This window comes from Choristoneura fumiferana, chromosome 26, assembly GCF_025370935.1.
Source record: "Choristoneura fumiferana chromosome 26, NRCan_CFum_1, whole genome shotgun sequence".
In the NCBI taxonomy this organism is placed as follows: domain Eukaryota; kingdom Metazoa; phylum Arthropoda; class Insecta; order Lepidoptera; family Tortricidae; genus Choristoneura; species Choristoneura fumiferana.
In genome coordinates this window covers 8,528,608-8,554,484 of record NC_133497.1, presented here as the reverse complement: position 1 = coordinate 8,554,484, position 25,877 = coordinate 8,528,608, and the positions used below count along the sequence as shown (strand labels likewise).

The 25,877-nt window shown below is 39.5% G+C and overlaps 2 protein-coding genes across 2 annotated transcripts; one reads left to right on the top strand and one right to left on the bottom strand.

The window, feature by feature from the left end:
• Positions 1-681: 681 nt before the first annotated feature.
• Cog7 (conserved oligomeric Golgi complex subunit 7) lies at positions 682-17,952 on the bottom strand (the record flags this gene model as incomplete). The annotated part of the gene is given in 16 exon segments (XM_074107818.1): positions 682-775; positions 2,918-3,001; positions 6,124-6,218; positions 7,766-7,927; positions 8,416-8,596; positions 9,237-9,371; positions 10,121-10,254; positions 10,892-11,030; positions 11,587-11,688; positions 11,993-12,159; positions 14,929-15,046; positions 15,650-15,796; positions 16,594-16,767; positions 17,471-17,551; positions 17,645-17,731; positions 17,847-17,952. Coding segments are annotated over 16 exon segments (1,903 nt in total), but the record flags the coding sequence as incomplete, so codon positions are not given.
• Positions 17,953-18,498: 546 nt separating this feature from the next.
• LOC141442752 (uncharacterized) lies at positions 18,499-23,258 on the top strand. Its single transcript, XM_074107844.1, has 5 exons — positions 18,499-18,736; positions 19,426-19,604; positions 19,893-20,609; positions 21,549-21,805; positions 22,842-23,258. The coding sequence occupies exons 2-5, from the start codon at positions 19,438-19,440 to the stop codon at positions 23,252-23,254; spliced, it is 1,554 nt and encodes a 517-aa protein (XP_073963945.1). The 5' UTR covers positions 18,499-18,736; positions 19,426-19,437; the 3' UTR covers positions 23,255-23,258.
• Positions 23,259-25,877: the final 2,619 nt, after the last annotated feature.

Genomic DNA, 25,877 nt, shown 5'->3' with positions numbered 1-25,877 from the left:
AAAAATTCTTCTACAGAGTAAAATCATCCGTCTATAAGCCAGTTTTTGAGACACTTCTTCAAAGGATTTAGAGGTCATTTTTTAAATGTTTTTTTTTATGGTAAACCTAACCTCGTACTTCTGAGTTTTTACAAGCTTCTATTTATCTTGGCATTATACATCCCAGCCAGCCTAGCCTATATACGTCCCACTGCTGGGCACAGGCCTCCTCTCAGAACAAGAGGGCTTGGGCCATAGTTCCCACGCGGGCCCGGTGCGGATTGGGAACTTCACACGCACCATTGAATTGCTTCGCAGGTTTGTGGAGGTTTCCTCACGATGTTTTCCTTCACCGCAAAGCTCTTGGTGAATTTCAAATGTAATTCCGCACATGAATTCCGAAAAACTCAGAGGTGCGAGCCGGGGTTGAACACACACCGACCCTCTGCTTGAGAGGCGATAGGTTCAAACACTAGGCCACCACGGCTTTTAAGTTTTTAACATTATACATACATAGATATTGGCATTATACATACATAGATATTATTAAGTGGCTCCGAAGCGGTAACGTTTCTGCCTACCCCATTTGGGAATACAGGCGTTATGTTTGTGTGTGTGCGTGTGTGTATATGTCCAACAGTGGACGGTCCAATAGCTAATATGGTGATGAGGATGATAAATTGGTTCGGAGAGCAAACTCACCGATGTCGGTGAGGCAGCGCCGCGTGCCGAGCGCGTCCATGTTGCGGATGTTCAGTATGCGCTCCGCGTACAACTCGCAAGTGTGCGTGCAGATCTGAAATTATGTTACAAAATCTATCTAATACCTTTAAACAAGCAATATTCTTATATATACCTATGTGTGTAATAATATAAATATATATAATATATATAATATATATATACATATTTCGGGATCTCGGAAACGGCTCCAACGATTTCGATAAAATTGGTATGTAGGGGTTTTCGGGGATGACAAATCGATCTAGCTGAGTCTTATCTCTGGGGAAACGCTTATTATCGAGTTTTAAAACGCAAAAAGCTCGGTCGCCCAGGTACTAATAATAAAAAATAACACATATCATGGGACACTTGACACCAATTGACCTAGTCCCAAACTAAACAAAGCTTGCACAGTTAACGACAGAGTTATCGACACGGCCAAATTTGCAAAAATATGTATACACGGCCTTTATGTTAAGTGCATAAAGTCATGTATACATATTTTTGCAAATTTCTTGATATCTTGGGGGTGTTATAAGTTTGACCTCTATGTGCGTGTCTGTAGCACCGTAGTTTTTAAACGGGTGGACCGATTTGAATGCGGTTTTTTTATTTGAAATCAGGTTTTCTAGCGATGGTTCTTAGTAAAGGGCGGATGAGGATGCAATATGGTGACGAAATCATAAGATGGACAAGACTTTTATTAAACTTCGATTAATATTTTTGTGTAAAAATGTATAGAAATTTGAGTGGTGGTGATAATCTTCCTAATAATGATGAAGTATCACTTTACAAATACGTACCACTTACATCTGTAGATGTAAAGAGGTACTTTTCCCCTACATAAGTGGATAGTGAACTATAAAGGAATGCACTGAAAATATGTAATAGAAAAAAATACGATTCAAAGTCAAAGTCGAATATATCTTTATTCAATTTAGGCTATAACAAGCACTATGAATGTCAAAAAAAAACTACCACCGGTTCGGAAAAACCTCTGCTGAGAAGAATCCGGCAAGAAAACTTAACGAGGTATATATTTTTTTTAAACAGATTTACAATAAATATTATTAAATGATATGTATACATCACAAGTATTTAACACTACTTTATTTTTTAACACAGTAGGTTCGCTATTTGAAGGGATCGCTAATGCGGATCGGAATTATTTCCAAATATCCCTGTCCATGATATAATCATTAACTTTATAATACGCCTTTGATATTAATGTCTTCTTGACAATAGATCTGAATTTTGTATCCGTTTCATTTATAATATTTTTTGGAATTTTATTATAAAAACGTATGCAATTTCCCAGAAAAGACTTTTTGGTTTAACCAGTCTGTAAGATGGAACTTTAAGCTTCCGTGTTTCTAGTAGCCTTTGGCTTATCGACGTTAGTGGGGAAACCACATATGTTCTTCCTAACATACATGATTATTTCAAAAACATAAAGCGACGGCAGGGTTAGGATATCTGTTTCCTTAAAAAAAAGATCTTAAAGATTCACGCGTCTTCAAATTATAAATTGCTCTAATTGCTCTCTTTTGTAAGATAAAAATTGACTCAATGTCTGCAGCAGATCCCCATAAAATAAGGCCGTACGAAATAATGCTATTAAAGTAAGCAAAATACACCAACCGTGCCGTCGCCACATCGGTTAGCTGCCGTATTTTCCAAACTGCAAAAGCAGCAGAGCTCAATCTACCCTACTTATTTACTACAACAATAAAATTATCCAACTACTTTTCAACCATGTTCTCTTCTTTTAAACCAATTGTAGTCATATCCATGTAACGTATATTGTTCGACATGATTTTGACGTAAATTGCATCCGTCGTCCGCCCACTGGTTCTTAGACATGTTTAATCAAAACCAGTTTAGCCGTGTTTGAGATATTGAACTTTGAAGTGACAAAGTCGGGGGTTTTCCAATTTTTTTGTCGTAGCTTGGTCGTATAGTTGACTGTATGTAAACTCTTTGGTGCAAAGGCACGAGAGTTAAAGTGACACACACAGCTACATAAGAACTGATTGTACAAAAGGAGAATGAATGAACTGAATGAGTGAATGTCAAAATCCCGCTGTCATTGTAATGACAATAATAATACAACAATGACAATAATGTAGCGCCACCAGAGTTGAGGTGACGCACACGGTATGGCATGTTTTCGTGTGCGTCACCTCAACTCTGGTGGCGCTACCTATACAAATACCTCGGCCAGGAACTGCAAGGGTGCTTGCTTCTCTGACAAATGCATCTCCAGATGTTGGGGCAGCGTCATCAAGTACTGCCCGATCTGTAACAAAACAAATGGTTTTTTTTTTTCGGTTTTTTCCACTAAACTAAGCTAAGTACTTTTGTTTTGCTACATTAATTGATCCTCAAAGTTTAATTTTTAAATCAGTCTATAGGACATAGCGGTGTTATCGCTCTCTTGGTACGGGGGCTTGTAATAATTTTTGACATTTATTTGACATCTCTAAGATAAACGTTTATCAATGTGCCGTCAGTTTAGTATTGTATCGCATACATTGAAAACTACATTTTATCCGTATTAAAAAAAAATGAACAGTGGTCATATATTTAAAAAGTAGCAGAACAAAAGTAGCTCAGTTATGTATGAATGAAATAAATAAATCTTTATTTGGAAACTCGGCGCTCCCTTAAGTAGTTAAATGGTTTTTTTATTATGCCACATTTACATAAGTGTTATGATTGGTTTTTTGGAATCTTTTTGTATTTTTTATTTCAATTCCAAATTTTTACTTTTACGGTCATCCCGTAAAACCGAAATTGAAAATACAAACTGAAATATAGATGCACAGAAAAAACAGAAAAATAAGACCATCACTGGGAATCGAACCCAGGTCCTCGGTATTCCGTACCGCGTGGTATACCGCTACACCACTGATGGTCAACGGTACCGACACGAATTTCCCTATGCCACCTCATATCTCAGCTTGTGTTTCTTACTTAGTCACTTAAGCAGCGACGCTAGCGACATCTATGCCGTAAGCCCTCAAACTTTTTTTTTCGGCATTCCTTTGGAACTAACCGCTCACCCGGACAAGAGATATCGTTTCTAAGCAATCAAATTAAGATTGGTTTTTTGGAATCTTTTTGTATTTTTTAATAAGAAATACAAAAAGATTCCAAAAACCAGCACTGGGAATCGAACCCAGGTCCTCAGCATTCCGTGCTGCGTGCTATAACCCCTACACCACTGCTGGACAGGAATCTAGACACGAATTTTTCCTATGCATACATATCTCAGGTTGCTTATTTCTACTATGTTACTTAAGCAGCAGCACTAGCGACATCTATGTGGCGTCGACAGACGTCACACTCTTTCGGAACCAACCGCTCACCCAGACAAGAGATGTCGCTACTAAGCAATCAAATTATGATTGGTTTTTTGGAGTCTTTTTGTATTTTTTATTTCAACTCCAAATTTGTTACTTTTACGGGTATCCCGTGAAACCATATCGAAAATACAAACTGAGACATGGATGCACAGAAAAACCAGAAAAAGACACCAGCAAGGGAATCGAACCCAGTAACAAATTAACAAAAGTAACAAATTTGGAGTTGAAATAAAAAATACAAAAAGACTCCAAAAAACCAATCATAATAAGTGTTATGCTTTTTTTATTATTATACTAGTCCATGACATATTGTTTTTGGTACCCACTTAAGATCGAATTCTGTCATTTTGTATGACAATTCAAAGGATTTCTTCACAAAATGGGTCCCAAATTAACACTCGTGAATGTACATTTGACATAATTACCATACTAGTTCCTGTAAGCAAATGTTCTGGAAGATATCGCTTTTAAGCGATAACACCCTGCATTATCTGTTAAGTAGATTAGGTTTTAAAGCTTCCCGTTTGAACACACGAACTTTCAATAAATTATTTCATGTCCCCGTCACAAAGAAAAAATATAAATCTAACTCTTATATTAACAGAGCCTGTAAAGCCCATAATACTAGTTTCTGTCAAGTAGATGTATTTCATTTATCCTTAGTTAAGTTCAAAAGTGGCATTCTGTCCCTTTTGGATTAATAGCATTCATTTTACAATTTGAATTTGAATTTGAAGCCGTGGTGGCCTAGTGGTTTGACCTATCGCCTCTCAAACAGAGGGTCGTGGGTTCAAACCCCGGCTAGCACCTCTGAGTTTTTCGAAATTCATGTGCGGAATTACATTTGAAATTTACCACGAGCTTTGCGGTGAAGGAAAACATCGTGAGGAAACCTGCACTAACCTGCGAAGAAATTCAATGGTGCGTGTGAAGTTCCCAATCCGCACTGGGCCCGCGTGGGAACTATGGCCCAAGCCCTCTTGTTCTGAGAGGAGGCCTGTGCCCAGCAGTGGGACGTATATAGGCTGGGATGATGATGATGATGATTTTACAATTTTGCAGTTTCATCTTTAAATAGTTAATTTAATTTTGTTCAATTAACTGCTAACCGTATTTGTGTTTAGCCAACAAACCTGTTTTCAGTTTTGTTTCCCGTTCATTTTACTTTTACTTAAATGAATCAGTAAGTGGTGGCAGCTTTATTGGTTTATGTAAATTGTAATTTGTTTATTTTTAAGAACCATGTACCGTTTGTGCCCAAATAAACATTAAAACATTAAAATATTTTGTGTCCGTATAAAACGTGTGTAGTATTTATTTATTTTATTTATTTTTCTTTATTGAGGAAAACAAACAGCAATACAATCATACATGAAGCTAGTATACATGCAGGTAAATCATGAGCCAGTAAAGTTTTCACTGATATGACTACACTTATTAGAAAATATTATGCACAAAGTAAACAAAGTAGGTAAGTTAAACAACAAACGAAAGGAACAAAATATAATAATAGAATAATAATAATAATATAATAGAATATTTGTATTGTATTGCGTTGTCCGCGGTCTCCACCCAGCCATCTGTCCTCCGTGCTATATGGCCCGCCCATTGTTACTTCAACAAGCTAATTCGCTTGGCTATGTCAGTGACCCTTGTTCTTCTACGTGGAGACCGCGGATTGGCAAGCGTAGCGTAGGACGTCCACCAACGAGATGGACGGATGACCTGGTTAAAGCCGCGGGTTCACGGTGGAAGCAGGCCGCTGCCAACCGAAGCAACTGGAGGCCTATGTCCAACAAACAGTAGACGTCCTACATTGTTACTTCAACAAGCTAATTCGCTTGGCTATGTCAGTGACCCTTGTTCTTCTACGTGGAGACCGCGGATCGGCAAGCGCAGCGTAGGACGTCCACCAACGAGATGGACGGATGACCTGGTTAAAGCCGCGGGTTCACGGTGGAAGCAGGCCGCTGCCAACCGAAGACGTCCTACGGCTGAGATGATGATGATGATTGTGTTGTATTTGTATTGTATTCTGTTGTATTGTACCCACCTCAGTGATGTACTCCTGCGGCGAAAGCGCGAAGTCAGGTAAATCAGAGGAGAGCGCGTCGTTGTTGCTCCATACGCCGAGCGACGGCATCTTGTCTGGAACCATACCATAATAATTGACAAGATTTAATTTTTTTAACATCTGTTAATTACTACAGGAATCGAAAGAGTTTTGCCTCCTGAACATGGGAAAATATTTATTATAATTGATTTCTCCATATTAAAAAAAATACAATTTTTTTAAAAAATATGTCTGAATTTGCCAACACTACCACAGAATAGATATGTTTCTTTGCCTTTATCACCAGAAAAAGGAGCTGTCATAATTTTTACGTGATCTTTTTGTTAAGAGACTAGACAAAAGTAATGGATCTATTGTGTCGTAGTTTTGGAGTTATGCCCTTTTAGAATAAGCACATCTTAAATTTTTTTTAATAAATTAATTAATAGTTGTAGCGAAATTTTAAAAATATCAGCGTTTTTCTCTTTCCAAACAGAATACAGAGAACGAATCAAATTATAGTCTTAGAAATATGAAATCTTGTCAATAGCTGGGCGGACATGTGCACTTTAATATCGAATTGGTTAGTTTACCGGATAAAGAAAGCCCCACGTATATTCGCTTTTTTTCTTTTAACCCAACAAAAAGTTTTAATGGAAAATTTCGCTCGAAAGAAAAACTGCAAGCCAGTATCTTGACCATATTTATATACCGTAAGGTACTTTAACCACAAAAAACGTAAAATAAAGCTTAAAATATGCGTAAAATAAACCTGGACACTGTACTGGACTGGACAATTCAAAAACCGGCCAAGAGCGTGTCGTACGCCCGAAATAGGGTTCCGTAGCCATTACGAAAAATTAAGTTATATTTTTCTAAGGATTTCTTATTTTCTACGGTATATTCCAAGTTTAGGTATATTTTATAACTTAGGCTGCTATTTACTCTTGAACTACTAATAATTTTCAAGAAAACTTAACCGTTATAGTTTTTCTTGTAAGTTTGATATACTTACTACCATCCTGAATTTTTTCAAATTTTCTCAGACACCGGTTTACGCGCGGACGCTCGATATTAATGAAAATTTGCACTTTTAAGTTGAATATTTTGCAAAAACATCACTGAATCGAAAAATCATCTTAAGAACCCCCTAACTGTTTTAAAAGACCTATCCAACGATACCCAACACTACAAGGTTGGATGAGAAAAAAAAATCACCCCCACTTTTGGAGGTACTCAAAAAAATTATTTATTATTTTTTATTGTACCATCAGCCAAATATGTGGTCTACCACCCTAAAGTTGATAATCGTTTGCATCTCATAAAACAATAATGCCAATAGACGTGTCTGTCAACTTGAAAGTTCGACTTTAGCGACATATTCATTTGATAGGAACTTGTTTAAAAATTGGTAGACCACTTATTTGGCTGATGGTACCATTTTGTCGGCATAGTTTACATATATATCCGTGCAAAATTACAGCTTTCTATCATTGTTAGTCCCTGAGCAAAGCCGCGCACGGACAGACAGACATGGCGAAACTATATGGGTTCCGTTTTTGCCATTTTGGCTACGGAACCCTAAAAACGACACATGTGCTCGATCGTATTCTAATCTCGATTTGATGTGTGTCAGTCTCACCGAGCTGCATGTCGATGGGCCCCCACACGATCCTCCGCGCGAGCGCCCGCAGCTGCTGCGCGGCGCGGCGCAGGGCGGCGCCCGCCCCCGCGCCGGGGGGCTCCGCCCGCGCCTCCCCCCCCACCAGGGACGGCAGGTCGGACAGCGGGTCGGACGGTTGCTCTGCAAACCAAACACCATATAAAAATAATATATCATGGGACAATTGACAATTTATCAGAACAGAATCCAAGCAAGCCGATTCGAAATACAAAAACACACAATTCAACAGCTGAATTGAAATGTCGGGATTTTTAAAAATTCCCGTGGGAATTCCCGATTCCCGAAAATTAGAAAGAAAGAAAGAGAGATTTATTTTGGCTCCATAAGTACCACCACCTTACAATAATAAAATAAGTAGATAAGACTAAAACTAGCACTAAAACTAAGTTACTTGGTGACACGACAGGATAGGATGCATAGGTTAAATCATGGTTTTCATTGACGTTACATTAAAAACAACCATGTCAAATTTCATGACTCTAATAAGCATTTGTTCTCTATTTCTCTCACTCTCTCATTCATTCTCTCTCTCGCACACTCTCTTTCTCTTCCGATTATCGTCATATGAAGCCATGACTTTAGAAACAAATAGATTTCTTACTACTTACCTGGTTGTGGAGGGTCGGGGCGGCTAGCAGCCTCCAGGGCGGCGGCGGCGGCCCGCTCCAGCGTCAGGGCGGCGGGGCAGGCCGCGCTCAGCACGCCAGCGGAGCCCCGGCTGGAAGTCACTTCGGCCTCGATGCGGCGGCTGTGCGTGGAGATCAGGGCGGATAGGGCTGCGAAGAACGCCTGTGGGGGAACTGGCTTTAAACAACAGGAATCACAAATCGCCAATCCAACATCAAAGTCAAAGTCAAAGTCAAAATATCTTTATTCAATTTAGGCTATAACAAGCACTTATGAATGTCAAAAAAAAAACTACCACCATCCTATACCATAACAATACCATTCAATCCAAACTATACCATCAGTTTACTATTCGATAATTAGAACAAAAATCTTTTTCTTGTTGTTTTCTCCCGTTGACCAAGAGACAACAGTAACAGAATTTCACAAAAAAAAACCTGTTCTAATATATGCTACTAATGTGCTTAGGAGATAGTCTACTACACACTACAGGGTCAAACAGCTTTTCAGTGTAACTGGTTGCCATGGTGACGTCTCCTGGGTCACTCATTAAAATTATTATTACAAATCCACAAAAAGTTACGAGTCGTGACAGTTTTAAGGCAATTCCTTTGTGGCTCATCTCCTAAGCATGCTAGTATTATATACATTGCACACATTTTTCTAACAAAGTTTATCACTGTTGTCTCCTGGGTCACGGGACAGAATAACAACACTAAAAAGTTGATTGACCCCACAACAAAAATGTACGCTCGAAAAATTTTAATCATAGAAAACATATAGAAACCCATAGATTACGTACCTGCACGGCGGGCGCGAGGTACGGGCGCGCGGCGGCGCCGGCGACGCCGCTCCCCCGGACGGCCGCCGCGTCCAGCCAGCTAGCACAGCGCTCCGCGACCGACAGGATCGCGCGGGACTGCTCTAGAATGTCCTCCTGGAATACGAAATAATCATTATTTATACAAAAAGACCGAGTTCGTTTCCCGTACTAAGTACAAATTTTTTTTCAAAGCTTTTATTTGACTTGCAATGTATCTTGTATGTGCGGGTCAAGTCTTGCAAGTTAAATTTGACCCACTTCTAGTAGCCGGATTGTCTTGAAATTTGGCATACTTGTGTAAATTGCGTGACAATACAATAATCTGGTAGTTCCGTCCTGGTAATCCGGCCAGGATCGTCTCCGCAGGACGGAACTCTTCAACGGTTAATGGCATCGACTTGAAATCCGGTATGCAAATGTAGTTTGGGTGACAAAACAAGTACAGTCAACAAAAAGTACAGTCAGCAAAAAAAGCTTGCATTAAAAATGAAATTTTTACCAAATACTTATTCATACTACAGAAGTCCGATTTAACGTAAATAAACTACACTCAAGTCTAAACCAATCTTTGTTTGTAACCAGTTTTGTCTTTCGGAAACCTTTTTCCTCCCTTTTTTTCCGAACAAAACGGGACTACGCAACACTGTGGTTGCTCGATATTTTTATGGTACGGTTTTAAGATGTATTAAATATGATTTTAAACTAAACTTTGTTTTCACGCCCGTAATAAGACTTTGAAAGCCGCACTTTAAAACCTCACGCAACAGTGGCGCCATCTAGAAAGACAAAAAACGATAGCCCTCATTGTGGAAGTGGTCCGCGAGTGCAAAAAGTTTAAGGAACCCTGGTCTAGTTCCACACACCTGTTGCAACTGTGTGTCATCCAGGTAGCTAAGCAGCAGCTGTTTCTGTAAGTCCGTGTACTTGGGCAGCGACTCCCGCAGTGATGAGTACGCCGCGCGTCCTAAGTCCATTAGCACCGCCGGGGGTACTGTCTCTGACAAGGAATAGTACATTGTGTCTTTAGGGCGGTAAATAAGGAATTACGAACGAGAGTCTATTAGAAGCCCGAAGTCGGAGACTGGGGGCTTTAATGAGTCGATGCCCGTAATTCTATCACCGCCCGTGCGATATACAATTCTTTTCCATCACATTTGCGAATAAAATTGTATATTTGTAAAAGAAAAACTGGGACACTGTTTACGAGAAAGTGTGATGAAAATTATGTTATTGATTAGCTCTTTGATTGGCTTCACGATAGGCCTTAGAAATAGGCACGGAGAGCAGATGGCCGTTGGGGCCGGAAAGTTCTCGAATTGAGACCGTGGATTGGCCAGCGCAACACCAACTTTTGTACCACATTTCTAAGCAAAACAAAGATTTTTGTATTCGTACAGTCACCAGCATTAATATCTGCCACAGCGGAGCGTGCAAAAATATCTGACACGTCCTTCCGGCCCTAGAAATAGAGTCGTATCAGATATTTATGCACGCTTGTTGTGTCAGATATTGGTGCTGGTGACTGTACATGATGCGCTAAAAGAAAATTGAAATTTTGCCATATAAATTTCAACTATCGTCACGCCTCGCTTCGTCTCGCCTCGTCTCACTTTACCGGCGAAAAGCACAGGTACCTCTGTTCTTGCCAGTGTCGTGGTCGTCCAGCACCTGCCGTATGCCGGCCACGAACTTGTCGCAGTCGGCGCGCACGTCCGCCAACATGTTGATGCCCTCCTCAGGGTCCGAGCACAGCTTCAGGCTCGCTGATACCACCTGCGCAAGTTTATTAACAAGTTTTTCACTTCTCATGCTCGTTAACTGCGTATATGCACAATATAGACGACATAAAATGACCTTTTCACTTCTCATATCATAAAGTTCGTGGATATGCTGGATCTAGGCGACATAAAATGACTTTTTATGCTCTAGTGCATAAAGTAAAATTTTCGTCTAAGACCTAGGCAATCGGGTGGTAAACAGCCACAAACAAAGAAGTTTCTACATATTGTTTTATTATTTTTTATTTTATATAAAATCAAAAATCAATCAATAAAAACTAAAAAATTATGATTATATTACATTTGAAATTTACCACGAGCTTTAAGGTGAAGGAAAATATCGTGAGGACACCTGCACATTCCTGCGAAGCAATTCAATGGTGTGTGTGAAGTTCCCGATCCGCACCGGGAACGCGTGGGAACCACGGCCCAAGGTCTCTCATTTAGTTGGACATTATAGGCTGAGATGATGATGTAAATTGTATTATCTTTCATTCAGAAATGGAGTGGTGCACCGAGTTTCGCAAAAAGTTTGAAGGCTCGAGGGTTACCTTCGAAGGCGTGGGGTCCAGGGATTGGAGCAGTTCCGTGTAGAGCTGCACCAGGTCAGCCAACGGCGTCTCCGACTGCAGGACATTAGTCAGCCACTCCAACTGGAACAAATGGATTAGACTAGACTAGATTGACATATACAGCGTGTATTTTTGATACTACCTCAAACTGGATCCAGACGAAGATTTATGTGCTGTGAACCGATATCAAAACAAATTGTTAATGTAGTATTAACTACCAGAGCGTAATTAATTATTTAAATATTTTCGAGCAGCAATGTAATGCGTACAATAATTTGATACGAGAGAGGAGCGTTCAGACAGCTGTCACGTCAACATATGCGATAAAAACAAAGTATTTTAATTTGAATAACTATAGCCTTTATTTAACAACGAAGACACTCACATGGTGTGACGCGGAGGCCGGGCCAGCCAGCAGACGCGCGAGTCCCCCCGGGCCCTGCGTTTGCCAGCGTGCGGCGAGCGCGGCGGCGGCGGCGCGGCGCCAGCAGCGGCCCGCCTCCGGCAGACGACGCATGCCGCGGTACAGACACACGTAGCACGATGTACGCTCTGTAATAAAAACATCATCGTCATTGATCTAACTACAACAATGAGGGCTATCGCGTATGAATTCGCCGCTAGAGGCGCTAGTGTAGCGTGAGGTCTCCGAAATGTCAAATCTCATAGTTTTTGGGTGAGCTACGAGGGTTTATTTATAATTAGAAAAATTTTGTGAATATTTTGTAATATCTGAAATTAATTATGGCAAATATGCGTTCCGGGGCAATGAATGTCTGTGTTTTGAGACAGTTTTGTCTTTCGGAAACCTTTGTCCTCCCTTTTTTCCGAACAAAACGGGGACTATGCAACACTGTGGCATGCTCGATATTTTCATGGTACGGTTTTAAGTTGTATTAAATATGATTTTAATCTAAAATTTGTTTTCACGCCCGTAATAACAGACTTTGAAAGCCATACTTAAAAACCTCACGCAACAGTGCGCCATCTAGTGAGACAAAAAACGATAGCCCTCATTACCTACTTTGCTCACCCGCGCCGACCTCTCATAAGGTTACAGTTTTTGCATAACATGGACATAACATACCTTGTCCACAGGCGTCTTTATCTATAGTGCAGGGTGTGCGTTGCACACGGGCGCAGCAGTGTTAGGGGCGCTTTGTACCTATTCTATTTTGACCGCGCGCTTCCTAGATGGCGCTGAAGTAATTATTGCACACGCGCTACATGGGCTAAAGACGCCGCTCCTTGTCATTCAATGGTAAATGCCCCATGTCTTATCCATACTAATATTATAAATGCGAAAGTGTTTGTGTGTATGTTTGTCCGTCTTTCACGTCGAAACGGAGCGACGGATCGGCGTGATTTTTGGCATAGAGATAGTTTATGGGCCCGAGAGTGACATAGGCTACTTTTTATCCCGGAAAAATGCAGTTCCCGAGGGAACAGCGCGCGATAAGCGAATTCCACGCGGGCGAAAGCTAGTTTATTATAAACTAATGTAATAACTTTATTCAGGATGCCTTTCGGCTACGAGTTTTACGTCGCCATCAAAACAGCAGGTGGTAGGACCTTGTGCAAGGTCCGCCCGGATTGCTACCACCATCTTGCTCGCTAATCCTGCCGTGAAGCAGCAGTGCTTGCACTGTTGTGTTTCGGCGTGGAGAGTAAGACAGCCGGTGAAATTACTGGCACTTGAGGTATCCCATCTTAGGCCTCTTGGTTGGCAACGCATCTGCAATACCCTTGGTGTTGCAGGTGTTTATGGGCGGTGTTGAACTCTTACCATCAGGAGACCCACTTGCTCGTTTGCCATCCAGTCGAATAAAAAAAAATATAAAAAAAACAAATGAGTTTTATTAGAACCTACGGAATGTAATTAATCTATTTTGCACAGCTTTCCACTTAAGTGGGAAAACAGTTTAAACTAGTAGCTTAATACTCATTTTGTAATGCATTTTCATTTTAATTTAATCATAATTAATAAAGTTTTGGTGTCTCTTAATATTTCGAAAATACAAACTGAGACATGGATGCACAGAAAAACCAGAAAGAGACCAGCGCTGGGAATCGAACCCAGGTCCTCAGCATTCCGTGCTGCGTGCCATATACCCCTACACTACCACTGGACAGGAGTACAGACACGAATTTCTCCTATGCACCCATATTTCAGGTTGCTTTGTTCTACTACGCTACTTAAGCAGCAGCACTAGCGACATCTATGTTTCGCTCTCATCGAGAGACGTAACACTCTTTTGGAACTAACCGTTCACAGTCGCTCTCAAGAGCGGTCTCTTCTTCTGGTTTTTCTGTGCATCCATGTCTCAGTTTGTATTTTAGATTATGGTTTTACGGCATGACCGTAAAAGTAAAAAATTTGGAGTTGAAACAAAAAAAATACAAAGACTCCAAAAAACCAATCATAATTTTAATATTTCTTTTAAGGTGTATCCATATTAATATCTACAAGACAACTACATTGACATTAAAGACGTAAAAATAGCTAAACCCCGCCGCCCTCTGCTAATGATTGCTACGGCTATACGAGAGATGTATGCTTATGCACTTCTTCCACCACCACTGTCACCACCACCACACTGCCACCAGACGTTAGTCTAACATCTTGTCTTGCTCTGAAGATAAGCTCTGGTTGAGTTTGAAACGCATCAGTGTAGTGTGGTGATCGTGTTAGATGGGTTTGTGTGATTTGTGTGTTCTTACAGTGTGGAGGTGGAGGAACTGTATGAACACACATTTCTTGCATAAACGTTGCTATCATAAAATCGCGAGTGAACAAAGTAATACGGTATTTGACAACTTCTGAATTTGCCATATCTTAATATTATTATGAAAATATAGATATACAGACAGTTTTTAGCGAAGAGAAAACTTAAATCTTCAATTAATTTGGAAAAAAATCTATATACCTGTGTCTTTCTCAAACGCTTTTCTCTATGCAGCAAGTATGGCGGTACTGGCGTGTGACGTCACATGCCAGTATGTCTTTCTCTGTCTAATCTTGAATTTCAAACCTTTATAACTTTGTTATTTGTAAAGGTAGCTTAAAAATTATTTCTCTATTATATAACAGGCATTGTGAAGTTTTAATTTATAAAAAACATACAAAATAGTCAAATACCGTATTCTGTGTATAAGTATGGGAAACTCTTTATTGTACAAAAAAAAAGAAAATACAATGAACAAACTTTGAAATACTTGATAATTGATAATTAATTATTTGATAATTGTATCAGTTAATTGTAGATTAAGCTTTTTGAATTTTGTGTGTCCCCCGCGGCCGGCGGTGGCCCCAAGCCCCACCTTTGTCCTGGGCGCGAAGGGCGGCAAGGAAGCCCCTCGAGAGCGCGGCTTCTAGCCGGTTGTAGAGGGCTTCCAGTTGCACCCGCTTGCTTTCATAGTCTGGGGCCTCTGCCAACACCTGGGAGGTGAAAAGTATTATACAGGTATATTAGTATGCAGGGTGGCTCATTTAGATCGGTATGGAAGGTCTGAAACTATAAGACATACGAAGATTACTCAAATTGTATCGGTTTCACTGTTTTATTGTGTTTTTTTTTTAATGTATGATGACCAGATGGTCTCAAAGGAAGACCAGCGCCGTTCGCAAGACCGCAGATTGCTGATTGGGACCATTCGTGACATGCATAACTTATTTTTTTTTTTTTCTCTTTTACTTCTTTTATCCATTGTCTCATGTTTGTCACGAATAAAATATTCTTTCTTCTTTTCTTTCTTTCTTTAAGATCTGTTCTAAGGAACCATGTCATTGTTTTAGTAACAAGAAACACTGCGTTCATACATTTAAAAAAACTTGTATTCAGCTGGGGAACCGAAACCGGACGTTTTGAAAAATTAAACTTACATTATTAAAGAATATGAAAGTCAATGCATTTTATTTCTCCTACATACCATGTTTCATAGACCGTAGACCGTATGACCGTAAAAGTAAAAATTTGGAATTGAAATAAAAAATACAAAAAGATTCCCAAAAAACCAATCTTAATAAACATCACAATTCTACCTCGAGACTGGCGGTGAGAGCGGCGACCTGTCCCGCCAACGCGGCCAACCCCTCGGCCTCCGTCGGCACGCCGGCCTCCAACACATCCTCGAGCGCGGTCGCCAGCGCCGCCCATTTGTCCGCTTCCCGCAATGCCGATGCCGCGTTCTAAAACAATAAGGATCAATGAAATTTTTTTGTTTGTTGTTCTGGCCCGTCGTCCAAGAGACAACAGTGTTAGACATTTGTCCGCATCCCACAATGCCGATGTTGCATTCTAAAACAATATAGGATCAATCATCTATTTCTTGTTTGTTGACCCGTTGTCCAAGAGACAACAGTGTCAGTGTACGCTTCCCGCAAGGCTGAGGCTGCGTTCTAAAATAACAAGGGTCAATCAACTTTTTCTTGTTTGTTGTGCTGCTGTCCAAGAGACAACAGTGGCAGAGTTTTTTTTTAACTGTTATATTATAATATAAGCTACTAAAGTGCTAAGGAGATAATCCATTTAATAATAGGCTTGTAACTACGACAAAAATGTACGCTCGATGAATTTCTACTACCGAAAACATATAGAAACTCATGGTTTTCAAGAGTTGCCCAGGAGACATAACCATGGCAACAAGGTACAGGCTGGAGAGACGCCGCGTCTTGTAGCGTGCGGGGGATGGAGTATATATAGTTAAGGAGCAGCGTAGCAACCTTCAGACGACTCTTGGGCTGGTCTATGCGCTGCAGGCTTCTACTTACTCTTTTTTCGGGAGCAAAAACAAGACAACGAAAATAATTTCGACCCAATTACGACAAAATGTATGCTCGATGAATTTTAACCACTGAAAAAACGTAAAAACTCATGGTTTTCAAGAGTTGTCCAGGAGACATAACCAAGGTACAAGAAAAAGTTGAGCGACTCATCACAAATAAATGGCTTACTTACTTAGATGTTTAAGGAGCATTGTACCAACCTCCAGCCGACTCTTGAGCTGGTCGATGCGCTGTAGACTCAGTATAGAGTGTCCGGTCTGCTCCTCGACGCCGCGCACTTTGTCTTGGAGCCGCGCCAGCTGCTGCTGGAGTAAAGCTCCCTCCAGCTGGAGGGATGCCGCGTCTTGCAGCGCGCGGGGGATGGAGTTTACTATCTGCGGTACATGGTTTATTTATTTTAATTATTTTTTAACCACTAAAAACTTACAGCATTACAGTTTATAATAAATAAATAAATATCACGGGACAATTCACACCAATTGACCTAGTCCCAAAGTAAGCTTAGCAAAGCTTGTGTTATGGGTACTAAGCAACGGATAAATATAATTATATAGATAGATACATACTTAAATACATATTAAACACCCAAGACCCGAGAACAAACATTCGTATTTTCATACAAATATCTGCCCCGACACGGGAATCGAACCCGGGACCTCAAGCTTCGTAGTCAGGTGCTTTAACCACTAGGCCATCTGGTCGTCTAAACCAGTCAATTATGGGTCAATCAACTTTGTTATTCTATCCCGTAACTCAGGGGACATCAGTGATAAATTTTGTTAACAACAAGCTTAAACTAAACATTTTGATTGACCCATTTGTTTACTTTAAATAAACACACATACACACACAGTGGGACACTTGACACCAATTGACCTAGTCCCAAACTAAGCAAAGCTTGTAATATGGATACTAGGCAACGGATAAACATACTTATATAAATAAATATACATTACTTAAAATCCAAGACCCGAGTACAAATATTCGTAATATTCATACAAATATCTGCCCCGGCCGGGGATTGAACCCGTGACCTCAAGCTTCATAGTCGGGTTCTCTAACCACTAAAGAAATTACCTGTGTAGTTGTCTCATCTAGCGAGTTGGTGAGTTGTTTCATGTAGATCTGCAGTCTAGACACAGTGTTAGCGACAAAAACCTGAGTTTAAGAAAAACAATGTACTTACTAAATATAATTACTACAGGAAAATTATATATAATTACTAAAAAAAACAAAAGAGGGAATAAATACCTCTTTCTCTTGATTCCCACTGGTGTTCCAAGCTCTGTTGATCCATTTTTTAGGATCAAAATCATCCTCAGCGAAAGTTTTTAAGTCCTAAAATAACAATAATACAGGTAAACTTGTCGGTATATATTATGTTTTTGATTTCAGTAACAGTTATAAACCAATAGTGGAATGTATATGTTGTAATAAAGCTTCTTTAATTTACCATTGTCTACTTTTGAATTATTATGGTACTCCTATAAGAAAAATCTGAAAAAAAGAAAATCTTCCACTAGTTCAATTCAAGTTCCACTACCAGCTGACGTGACATTTGACAGATTAAAGGCATTATTTATGCCATAACAAAAATTATGATTCATAACTCATAACAATCTAAAAGAATATGAACTTATAGAAAATACAGTCATATACCTAAGAGCTAAATACTACTAAATAATAAATCTACTAGCTAACTTAAATAATATTTTTATTTAAAAAAAAAAGACCGCCTCGAATCGTTCCTGGCGCAAAGGTGCCCAACACGCTTGCCGCGTTGCCGCGTTGAACGGCGATAGATAGCCTTTGCATCAAGAACGACTCGGAGCGAGTCTAATCCCCGGTCCCGCAGCCTGCGTCCTGCCTCTTTAAAAAACAACTTAGCGAGCCATCTCCGAGCAAAAAAAACCGGTCGTCTCCACCGCAAGCGCAACAAATATATAATTGGAGAGGGCTGAATACAATCTAAAACGTTTAAACATGATTAAGAACGCCCCAGAAGCACTGTTAGTGTCGTAATTAACCGGTTGGGAGCGGTAATCGAGGTTGTGTAAGTTCGGCTTAAGTTTTCGACTCAGCGGCACCGCGCCTACCCAAACAACACTAAATGCATAGATAATTTGGTTGTTGATAGAAGTAGAAGAGATACTACGTGTGTTGATTGCTCTGTTGTTTGGTCTCGATAAAAATGCATAAAAAATGTTTGATTGATATATTATTTGTGCGTAATTTTAACCATTTTTAATTTATTATTTATTGGTTTGAGCAATGTTTATGATTTCATGAAAAAAATATGATTATAAGTTATAACCAAATTAAGGATTGGACGCAGCTATATACGTACGTTTCACCCTATAATTTTTCATTTACTTTCGCCTCCATATTTCAAATTATTTAGAGGATTTGGCTTACTTTTCTTTTGATTCCCTTTTGATAAAGTATTTCCTTACCTTTTAAAAGTCAATTGACTCGTTAATATAATTGCCGTTCAATTGCTTTCGAGTCGTAGTGTTCCCCAGTCGCAACAAAAATTGTTTAATTTTAGTACACACTTATTATTTATATTATATAGCCTGGGTTGGCGTCCCACTGCTTGGCAAAGGCCTACTACTTATGCGGGGTTAAATCTCGCACCATGGCAACTACTTTAATTCCAATTAGATTTTGGTACAAAAACAAAATTAAAATGTAGTATTTGGGGAAAGGATGGACGGGTCATATGTTGCGTTGTAAAGCAGACAAATGGAGTAAGCAGGTAACACTGGTACCCAAGAGATGGAAACAGACAAGGGGGGCGTCCAATAAGAAGATGGCAGGATGATTTCTGCCTAACCCTGGGACCATAAAATAAGAGATTTATTCAATATATAGTTTGTTTACAAGTTATGCATTACAAATAATACAAACTATTTAAAAGTACAAACAATTATATAACTAACACTGGCTATAACAACCAACTGTCAAAAAAATATTACCGTAGTCCTGTTAAATGTTGTTATAAACAGTTTTGACTGCATTTTTACTTCCAGCTTTCAGCAGTAATGGGTAACAAACGGAAGCTAGAAGTGATCACCATAAGCAGTGACGATGATGAGGACAATGTGCCCCTGAAGCTCTTGGAAAAACCATCATGTTCAAACACTGCTAACGGACTGAAGACGTACAGTGTGCATCAGTGTGAATTCTGTGATGAAGTATTCTTAAATAAGTAAGTATTACACGGCTTCTTCACAGCATCTAATGTTTAGAAACAGTTTTTCTAAAAACTGGTCAAACAATATACACTTGTGCTGCTGTCAGGAGTCATTGGCAGTAGTGGTTGCTAACCTAAAGCGACCGGTTGCCAAAAACAAAAAAAAAGTTGAAGTATTACACCAAGTTTGGCTAGTGCTGGATTAGCCCTTTTTATTATGATTAAATTGCTTAGGGCATCACATCTTGGGGGCACCATAAACAGACCCAAAAAAACAACTCATGATTTTAATCATGATTTCAGGTATGACATGTTAATTCACAATGTAAAACACATAATCATCCCTCTCCTGAAGCAATCTATCCACCAATGCACGGAATGCCTCTTCTATTTCATATCAAAAAAGGATCTAAAACATCACATGAAACAGAAACATAATATAAAACTCAAAAGCATAGATAAGAAAACTAAAACTAAGCATGAGAATGAAGAAATGGAAGATAAACTAAAACTAAAAGATGTCAGGATAGACTTAGTTGATATAAGATGCATGAAAGATGATTTAGTTAAGGCTAAAGTTGACAAAAGTGAAGCGATATCAAAACTAAATGATGTCACAATCAATCTGATTGATATAAAAATGAATAAGGATTTAATAAAGACTAAAGAAGATTCCAATAAAGAAGTTGTAGAAAGTAAAATAAGAAGCAGACTGAGATTCGAAGATGATATTGACAATATAAATGTTGATGCTAGTGTCGGTCTGTTAAATGATTTGACTAAAGAATGTAAAGTTAATATGAATCTGTTTGATGAACCTTGGGTTCATACAGACAATGCAGATGTAGCTGATCCTAAAGCAGTCACAGAGGTATCTGTTGATACTGAGTCTGAAACTGTTTATACAGTGGAATTAAGTGATGATGAAACAGAAGAGTTTACACCAAGCACACATTTTGAAGAGCTTGTGCAACCGGGCATGTACAGGTGTAAGAGATGTCAACAAATTTTTGGTACTAGGTGAGTTTGTATTTTTTTTATTCGACTGGTTGGCAGACGAGCATGTGGTTCTCCTGATGGTAAGAGATCTCCACCGATCATAAACATCTGCAACACCAGGGGTATTGCAGATGCGTTGCCAACCTAGAGGCCTATAATGGGATACTTCAAGTGCTAGTAATTTCACCGGCTGTCTTACTCTCCACGCCGAAACACAACGCCGCACTGCTGCTTCACGGCAGGATTAGCGAGCAAGATGGTGATAGCAATCCGGGCGGACCTTGCACAAGCCTCTGAGGCAAAAAGAAACAGTCCATTGAAAGAAAAAAAAAAAAAAAAGGATTAGCGAGCAGGGATGGTTAGCGATCCGCAAATGGTTGCTTTAATTTTTACCACCTGCAAAAGAAAAAAATAGAAAGAAAAATTCTATTGTTTGGTTATTATTATTGTTTAAAATACATATATTGAGCAGGGACTGCTTGGCGATTTCGCAAATAGTTGCTTTATTTATTTTTTACTTACTTTTTCTGTCTATGTGAATGTGTTTGCGAATAGCTAATAAAATATTCTTATTCTTATATTGATAGATAGATAAAACGTTTATTTGTTACTGCAAACACACACAATCAAAATTACATAAATAAGAAAAAAAAGAACGTCCTAACTTAAATGTAAACAATTTTGAATTGTTTGTGTGCGCTGCAGTAGTGCAAAGGGTCATGGCTCAGTGGTCAACATTGCTCATAGGAGCAAAACACTGATATTCTGCCACAACCCAGAGGGCCAAGAACAAATATTATCACCTTATTAAAAAAAACAAATATAAATGTACAATACAAAACGAAACAAACAGTGCCAAGCAAAATGAATACATTTTCAATATAACAATTTTAACAATTTGTACCTGCCTACCACCAACGAAAATGTATATTGCATGTACATTCTCTATTCTTTTCCCAGGTTCCAACTAATCCAGCACGATATGTCGCACATAAAAATCCGCAAATCCCGCCCGCTCCTTTGCGAGTTCTGCGAGCGTTTCATATCAACATCCCGACTGCAGCTGAAGCAGCATATGCTGACGCACTCTCCTGACTTGTGGAACCATAAGCAGCGCTTGCACACAACATGCAATAAGTGCGGGTTGAAGTACCATAGTTATACAAAGCATGTGGAGAATTATCATGAGTTGGTGTATTGCCATTTGTGTTATCAAGGTAAGGATGGAGTAATTTTACAAGCTTTTGTTTATTGTATTCATGTAACAAAAGATCTTAGGCATCGTCCTAATAGAACGCGAATGCGCGATCATCCCAGGTTCGCGCGAATTTTACTCGTACGAACGCGCGATCAAACATAATGAGGGCTATCGTTTTTTCACTCACTAGATGGCGCACTGTTGCGTGAGGTTTTTAAGTATGGCTTTCAAAGTCTGTTATTTTATAAATGGTTTTAAGCCCAAAGCGATATAATTATGTATGTATTCGTAGATGTATTTCTGTTACGTTTTAATTTTCTGATCTACTTTTGATGCACCACCTGTTGTAAACTAGTCCTTCCTTCTTTCTGTAAAAAAGGTTGCCCGGAAGAGATCGCTCTTAAGCGATAAGGCCGCCTATTGCTTACCTTGTCATTTTTTCTCTGTGTACCTGTTTTCTGTATCGCTTATTATTTCTGGTGTACAATAAAGAGTTTGTATTGTATGAGACTGTGCCCGCTAGCACGTTTCTCAACAACCGTCGCTGTCGCGTGCTATGCACGGAGCGTCAAAAACAGTGCTGATACGCTTATGAGTATCACACGCCGTTAACATGCATTTCTATCGCGTACACACGTTACATTTTGAAATGTATTTGTTTTAGTAATACAAAGGGAATGGCTAAAAACGCGCGCGTTCTTACCAACCTATTTTGAATCGTCGTGCTTCCCCCCTGCCTGTCTCTATCCACAAATGCATAGAATGTCTAAAATTGATTTGCGCTAGAATATCGGTGCCCCCTTAAGTATTAGTCTGTCATTCCATTCATTTATTCAATTCACTAGCTTTTGCCGGCGACTTTGTCCGCGTGGAACTAGGTTATCGCGCGCTGTTCCCTCGGGAACTGTACATTTTTCCGGGATAAAAAGTAGCCTATGTCACTCTCTGGCCCATAAGCTATCTCTATGCCAAAAATCACGTCAATCCGTGAAAGACGGACAAACATACAAACACACACACTTTCACATTTATAATTTAAGTATGGTTTTTTTCAGGTTTCGACTCCGACGAAGAACGACTGGACCATATCAGAGAGCACTTAATAGAAACAAAGTGCATGCAATGTGATCTAGTATCTACGGCCATAGAGATAAAAGAACACCAACGCTTGTGCCATAAAGTATCAAACGTGTCTACAATAAAAATATGCGAGACATGCAGCATGTTCGTCAAAAACAATCATAATATACAATACGTGTTTTTAGAGAATATCAGTGAAATTGGTACTAGGTTGACGTGTGAGAGGTGCAAGAAGAAGTTCTTTGAGTTGAAACTGGTGAGGCGTTTGCATAAAGGGAGTTATAAAGAAAGGGAGGGGGGCGATAAAAAGAAGGTATTGTCGAATACGGAGCGGCTGAAGAATATACAGCAGCGGTTGAAGTTGATTAATAAACTGAGCAGGTTTTAATGAAGCTGTGGTTTTATTGGCATCCTATTGGATTGCTAAATTCCATCCAAATAAGTCCAGCTGTTTTGGCGTGAAGGAGTAAGAAACACGGGCACATACGAAGATAGCAAAGACGTTCTCACGCTTTCAAAAGAGAAATGGACTGTTAAGCATACTTTGTAAATCTATTAGCTATAGGTGTCTGTCTGCGTCTGCATTCAAACAATGAAGATATCATAAATTGACTTATGATTAAACTTATTCAATATAAGTACTGCTGTACTAACAGTAATAGTACATTACTGTAGAGGCCGGGAAGGTAGGGGTTGCCGGCCAAGCAGATATAGACGGCTCGGCTCGTAGCGAGGCCGGATAGGGATGAGAGGCCGGCAACCCCGCGTTCCGGCCGAGGCTTGTATAGTGCTTTTCTGAAACATGACATGAAATAAAAAAAAAAACAAAAATGAAGCTGACGGGACGCTAGTCTGGTCGCCGTGTTGTGTGGCTGCTGGCGCGGCGGCTGCGAGCGGTGGTGCTGGCGGCGGCTCGCGTTGAAACAAAAAACGGTCGCATTGCCGGCCGAGGGCGGGAAATTTGTATGAAATCTCTTTGCAGGCCGCTAGACTAGCTAGCAAGCCTGCAGCGCGATACTTCCCGGCCTATTATTTGTAACGCAACCGCAATATTTCATGTCATGTTTGAGAAAATAATATTACATTGTGTCTTAGGGGCGGTAAATAAGGAATTACGAACGAGTCTATTAGAAGCCCGAAGTCGAAGACTGAGGGCTGGAATGAGTCGATGTTCGTAATTCTAGTACCGCCCGTGCGACATACAAGGTTTTTTTAAAGATTAAAATTTTATATTAGTAAAAGAAAAAACAATTGTTCCAAATATTGACGATACCTTAGGCTGCGCTCCTGGTAGCGCCATGCACGTGCAGCACGCCACGGACAGTAGCAGCGCGCCATGCAGTACGGGCAATGACTCATGCGACCGACCACGGGTTTCATGACAAGACATTAAGGTCGAGGGTTTTATATGGGGAGTTGCAACCAAGGTAGCCTGAATGTTACACTGTTTACGAGCAAGTGTGATGAAAAATTGTATTACGTCAAAAACGGCGTTATGCAGAAAGTGGCGCCTCCGCATAACAAGTTTATCTACTCGACACTAGATGTCGCTCTTTTCAGTAGCTAATTTTAAATTTAGCGCAGTACTAAGTGACAGATCGTCAATTTATTTTGAAATCCTCAAATCGAACTGATTCACGTACAGTCACTAGCACCAATATCTTAACACAACAAGCGTGCATAAATATCTGGTACAAGTGACAGGTGACGAATGGTGAACAGGAAGGACATGTCCAATATTTTTTCACGCTCCACTGAGGCAGATATTATGCCGGTGACTATACCTTTTCATAATCAATTTCGCTATGATTTCTTAGGAAGATATATGTGATTAATGGGATGTCAACATGACATTAGTAGCACAAAGGTTCCATCCTGTACGTGATTGAGTTATCTCCATTTTAATCCAGTTCAATAGCAATCACTTAACATAAATATTAAAATAAAAACAACTTTGCATTTGTAAACAACATATTTACTACAGCTTTTTCAGATCAATACCCGAATCGGCGTGGTGTACTCTAATGTGATTTTTCAAACTGCATTTTTGCACAAAAGCTGCCTTACATACAACACAGCAATATGGTTTAACATTCAAATGTATTCTTAAATGCACTTTAAGAGTATACAACTCCGCAAACTTTTTACAACAAAATTTACATTCGAAGTTTTTCGCTCCCGAATGTACAGTTAAATGTTTCTTCAAAGTCCATTTGTAACCAAAATTTTTCCCGCATATTTGGCAGGGGTATTCTTTATTTTTTAAATGCGAGTATTGCACATGTGCGCTTAGTCCGCCAGAGCTAGCGTAGTTTTTGAAGCAAATGTCACATTTGTATTCCGGTTTTTTGAGGTTATGCGCGGTCACTAAATGCAAGAGGCGTTTTTGATACTGCGGAAACACTTCATCACATTCCGGACATGCGTAGACCGCTTTACTGTGGTCTTTCTAACATGGTAAGCCCTAGCGGACGTCGTGCGAAACTTTTTATCGCAAAATTTACATTCTAGCTCCGTTTCTTTGTGCATTTTGACGTGCGCGTGTAGTCTATGGTCCGAAAGGAACTTTTTACCACAAAAATGGCAGACGAAATTAGCACTATGATCATTCATATGTATGCTTAGATTTTTGAAAAATCTAAATTCCGCTTTGCAAACGTGACATATAAATTTTTCCGAAGTTAAATCGAATCCTAGAATACCGTGTGACGGTTTAAATCTAGGTGTGTCATGGTACAATTTGTTGTGATTTAAAACTAAATGTTGTATTAAATCGTCTATGGTTTTAAACGAACCTCCGCATACTTTGCATTTGATATCGCTGACTTCGGCTTTTATTAAATTTTTAGGCGTCTTCAAGCTTCGACATATTTCTTTTTCAGTTACATTGCTGTGTTTGTCGTTTAAATGCATTTTAAGTTGCTTAAAAAACAAATATGAACTGTCACAGTAGAGGCAAGCGTATTTGTATTTGTTTATATGTTTGAAGGGGACTATGGTGGAGTTTTTTA

Excerpts from the sequence above, each read along its gene's own strand:
- LOC141442752 (XM_074107844.1), top strand. The coding sequence starts at position 19,438 with ATGGGTAACAAACGGAAGCTAGAAGTGATCACCATAAGCAGTGACGAT. Across the intron at positions 19,605-19,892 it reads GATGAAGTATTCTTAAATAA|GTATGACATGTTAATTCACA; the intron begins GTAAGTATTACA and ends TCATGATTTCAG. Across the intron at positions 21,806-22,841 it reads TTGCCATTTGTGTTATCAAG|GTTTCGACTCCGACGAAGAA; the intron begins GTAAGGATGGAG and ends GGTTTTTTTCAG.